General features: G+C 38.6%; 1 protein-coding gene across 2 annotated transcripts; it reads right to left on the reverse strand.

Annotated features, from left to right (window-relative positions):
* Positions 1-424: 424 nt before the first annotated feature.
* On the reverse strand, positions 425-2949 carry LOC130733649 (uncharacterized). 2 transcript variants are annotated; one of them, XM_057585877.1, is made up of 2 exons: positions 2623-2949; positions 425-1660 (listed from the first exon to the last, which is right to left on the reverse strand). In XM_057585877.1, the coding sequence occupies exon 2, from the start codon at positions 1480-1482 to the stop codon at positions 529-531; it is 954 nt and encodes a 317-aa protein (XP_057441860.1). In that variant the 5' UTR covers positions 1483-1660; positions 2623-2949; the 3' UTR covers positions 425-528. The 2 variants fall into 2 exon arrangements, with proteins under 2 accessions (XP_057441860.1, XP_057441859.1); XM_057585876.1 differs by having other exon boundaries at positions 2619-2949.
* Positions 2950-3354: the final 405 nt, after the last annotated feature.

A 3354-nucleotide genomic window follows, 5' to 3' on the forward strand; every position in this document is an offset into this window, starting at 1 on the left:
CTTTTGTGACTATCGACTATAATTTTGACCTCTAACATGGAAAATGTCATAACCAATTGTTGTATACATAGAATGGTTCGTTGAAGTCACGTTGAATTCTTACTTTATTTCATAACTTAAGCAAATTCGATCCTTTTGATCTCACTATTGCCGTGTATCAAAACATGCATAATCTCTAAGCCTTGCAATAATTTTTTTTAAAAGCAATATATATATATATAATTATATATATAATCATATATATATTATAATGAATAGGTAAATTAATAAAAACAACTCTCTTATAAATAAGATAAAATCTAAACCCCACCAATTAAACCACCCCAAAGACCACAGGGAATATGCCTCATTAAAACATTTTTAGGAAAAACCTAGTGGGATAAAACCAGTGGCGGAACCAGAAATTTTGGGAAGCCTGGGCACATTTTAAAAGCGCAAATCCACATACTACAATATATAAATAGTTATAAACCACATATCCAAGAAGTCAATACAACATAAGAAAAAATGAAACATAGCAATAGTGTGCTAAGTAAAATCACGGGGCAAATGCATTCTCCGAGTCTTCTTTGCGGCAAATGTTCGAAGAATATCAACGTCATTAAGTGACTGGAATATCTCCCGCTCGATGTAACATATCATCAAGTCATTGAACCACTCATCGTTGATCTTGTTGCGCAATTTAGACTTGATAATCTTCATTGCTGAAAAAGCTCTTTCAACGGATGCTGTCGACACCGGCAATATCAAAGCCAACTCAATAAGTTTGTAGACCAATGGAAATAATAAATGTTTATCAGTTTGAACCATCTTCATAGCCAAACTTGCAACATTATCACAAGTAGAAAAGGAAGCATGACTTTTCACTTGAAGTACATAAGTGGCAAGTTGCACCTTTATTGTTCCACGATCATCATTAGAAAAGTCAGCATGATAAATATTAGCAAGATGAGCAAGCTTATCAACATTAAACTTGGAGAAAGAGTCTTTGGGGTCAAGACATGAGAAGCAATCAAGCACATTATTAGTTCCTTCACTAAAGCGGTGATCCATCTCCACACATATTTTGTCAATAGCAACATAAAAAATCTCTGCACGGTAATGGTGAAGATTAGTGATAGTCCTCCCTTGTTTCCTTGAACGACCCCGAACCGGTATTTCTTTAACCATATTTGGCACCGGAATACATTCATCACCACAAAATTCTTGGACATCACCAAATAAATCATCCCAACCACTATCTCTTAATGTCTTCAACCGAGCTTTAACAACAAGAACTAATTCCATGGCAAGCACAATATTAAGATCTTTTTGTTGCAAGATTTTTGAAAGCTCATTTGTGATACCCAACAACTTTAACATAAGCTTCAAAATGAAAACAAATTCAAAGCTCTCCATTTTTAATATCAAACCTGCTGCTTGAGATTGTCCGCGTCCATCTTCATCAACTATATTAAGCACCGTTAACACAGAAGACCACATTTGATCCAAACGAATCAAGGTAATATGATGTGAACCCCATCTAGTATCCCCGGGTCTAGCGAGATTTGATGATTGGTGCAAGCCCCTTCTGTAGATATTTCACCTTTCTCAAGACGATCCAAAATATCTTGGTGTTGTGACTCCCTCAATTTATCCCTTCTCTTACAAGATGAACTTGCTGTGTTCACAATCAAGGAAATGTACTCAAAGAAATCATGAATAGCTGAGCAACTACTAGCAACAGACACAACCACCAATTGCAAACGGTGAGCATAACAATGAACATAGAAAGCATAAGGGTTTTCATTTAGAATCTTTCTTAATAGGGAAGAGGACCACCTCCCTCTACCCACTCACTCAATAAAGAGTAATTAAAAGCACAATTTTCAATAGCCTTCAATGCACATTTCAATTTACATAGTCTAGAAAGCACAATTTAATAGTCTCTTAAATCTTACCCTTCAATACATTAGACATTTATGCACAATTTCTATAGTCTAGAAACATCAGTACATGAGTACAGTTCATCACAATTTACACACACACGGCCTCATGTATTGTGTACATATGTTTTTTCACAATTTACAACTCAACACACACACTGCCACATGGTTTTTATTTGTAAATTGATTCACAAATCACACACACACCACCTGAGCCTCACAATTCACTCTGCACACACACCACACGGCCACGTGAAATTGAAAATCAAGCTTCAATGAGACAATGACAATACCCATTTCAATTCTTGATTCACTCCCTGCCTCTCACTTCCTCCTCCCCCTCACTCACCCACACGGCCATTGAAGGCTCACTTCCTCCTCCCCCTCACAGCCTCACTCACCCACGCGGCCACGCGGCCAAATGCCCAAATGGGTATTGCTCAAAAGATCTGCTCAAAATGGGTTTTACAAGCTGAGAAGTGAAATGGCCAAATGGGTATTGCTCAAAAGATCTGCTCCTTCCTTCAACAGCCTCACCCACCCACGCCTCACTCTCTGTCTCTCTCAATCCCCAGTTCCAGTCTTCCAGACCCTCACGGCCTCACCCACCCACCAATGCCAGCACAAATTCACAGCACAATCGATTCACACTTTCACAAATCACAGAGATACAGAGCAATTAAGAAATTTTACCTACTTCTGCTTGGTGGAGGGATCAATTGGTGAACTGGTGGTGTCGTGGTGGTGAAGCCGTGCGTGCCGTGAAGCGTTGAAGGAAGAGGACAAGAGGTGAAGCCGTGCCCGTGCGTGAACAAGAGACTAGGGTATCAGAATTTTTTTATGAAGTAGTCCCTGAAGTTTTCCCTTACCTTTACATTTGCCCTTTTTTTGTTTTTTTTTTTACCCAAATTATGATCTGGGCCAAAGAAAAAATTTTTTTTTTGGCCAGAGCCTGGGCACAGGCCTAGGATGGCCAGGCGGTACATCCGCCTCTGGATAAAACTCTAATGAAGGAAAAAAAGTACAACATTCCCGAGAAGCGCTTTTGAGGCATACAAGGCAAAATAAGACACCAATACAATAAACTTGACCCAAATCTAACCTCAATAAGACTAAAAAAACCACAATGCAATACCGAAACAACCCAAATGTAAAGAGAAAACCTAAACCACAAAAAGCTAAAACCTTAATAAAATCCAGGGTGCGTTTAACGTGCACCACCTAATTAGGTGGTGTACGCGTGCTCCACATGTATAATTCATTGGATATAACAATATAATATTGGACGCAGGAGATGCAGATGGGTACTGTACACAGAAAACTGGTGAGTGAAGGTTTATTAAGAATTGCTACCAAGTTCATCCAAATTATAATATTTCATTTATACACTTTGTTGAGGTGTCAAGGTGGGAAACGTGGGAAACTCTTT

This window comes from Lotus japonicus, chromosome 1, assembly GCF_012489685.1.
Source record: "Lotus japonicus ecotype B-129 chromosome 1, LjGifu_v1.2".
In the NCBI taxonomy this organism is placed as follows: Eukaryota; Viridiplantae; Streptophyta; class Magnoliopsida; order Fabales; family Fabaceae; genus Lotus; species Lotus japonicus.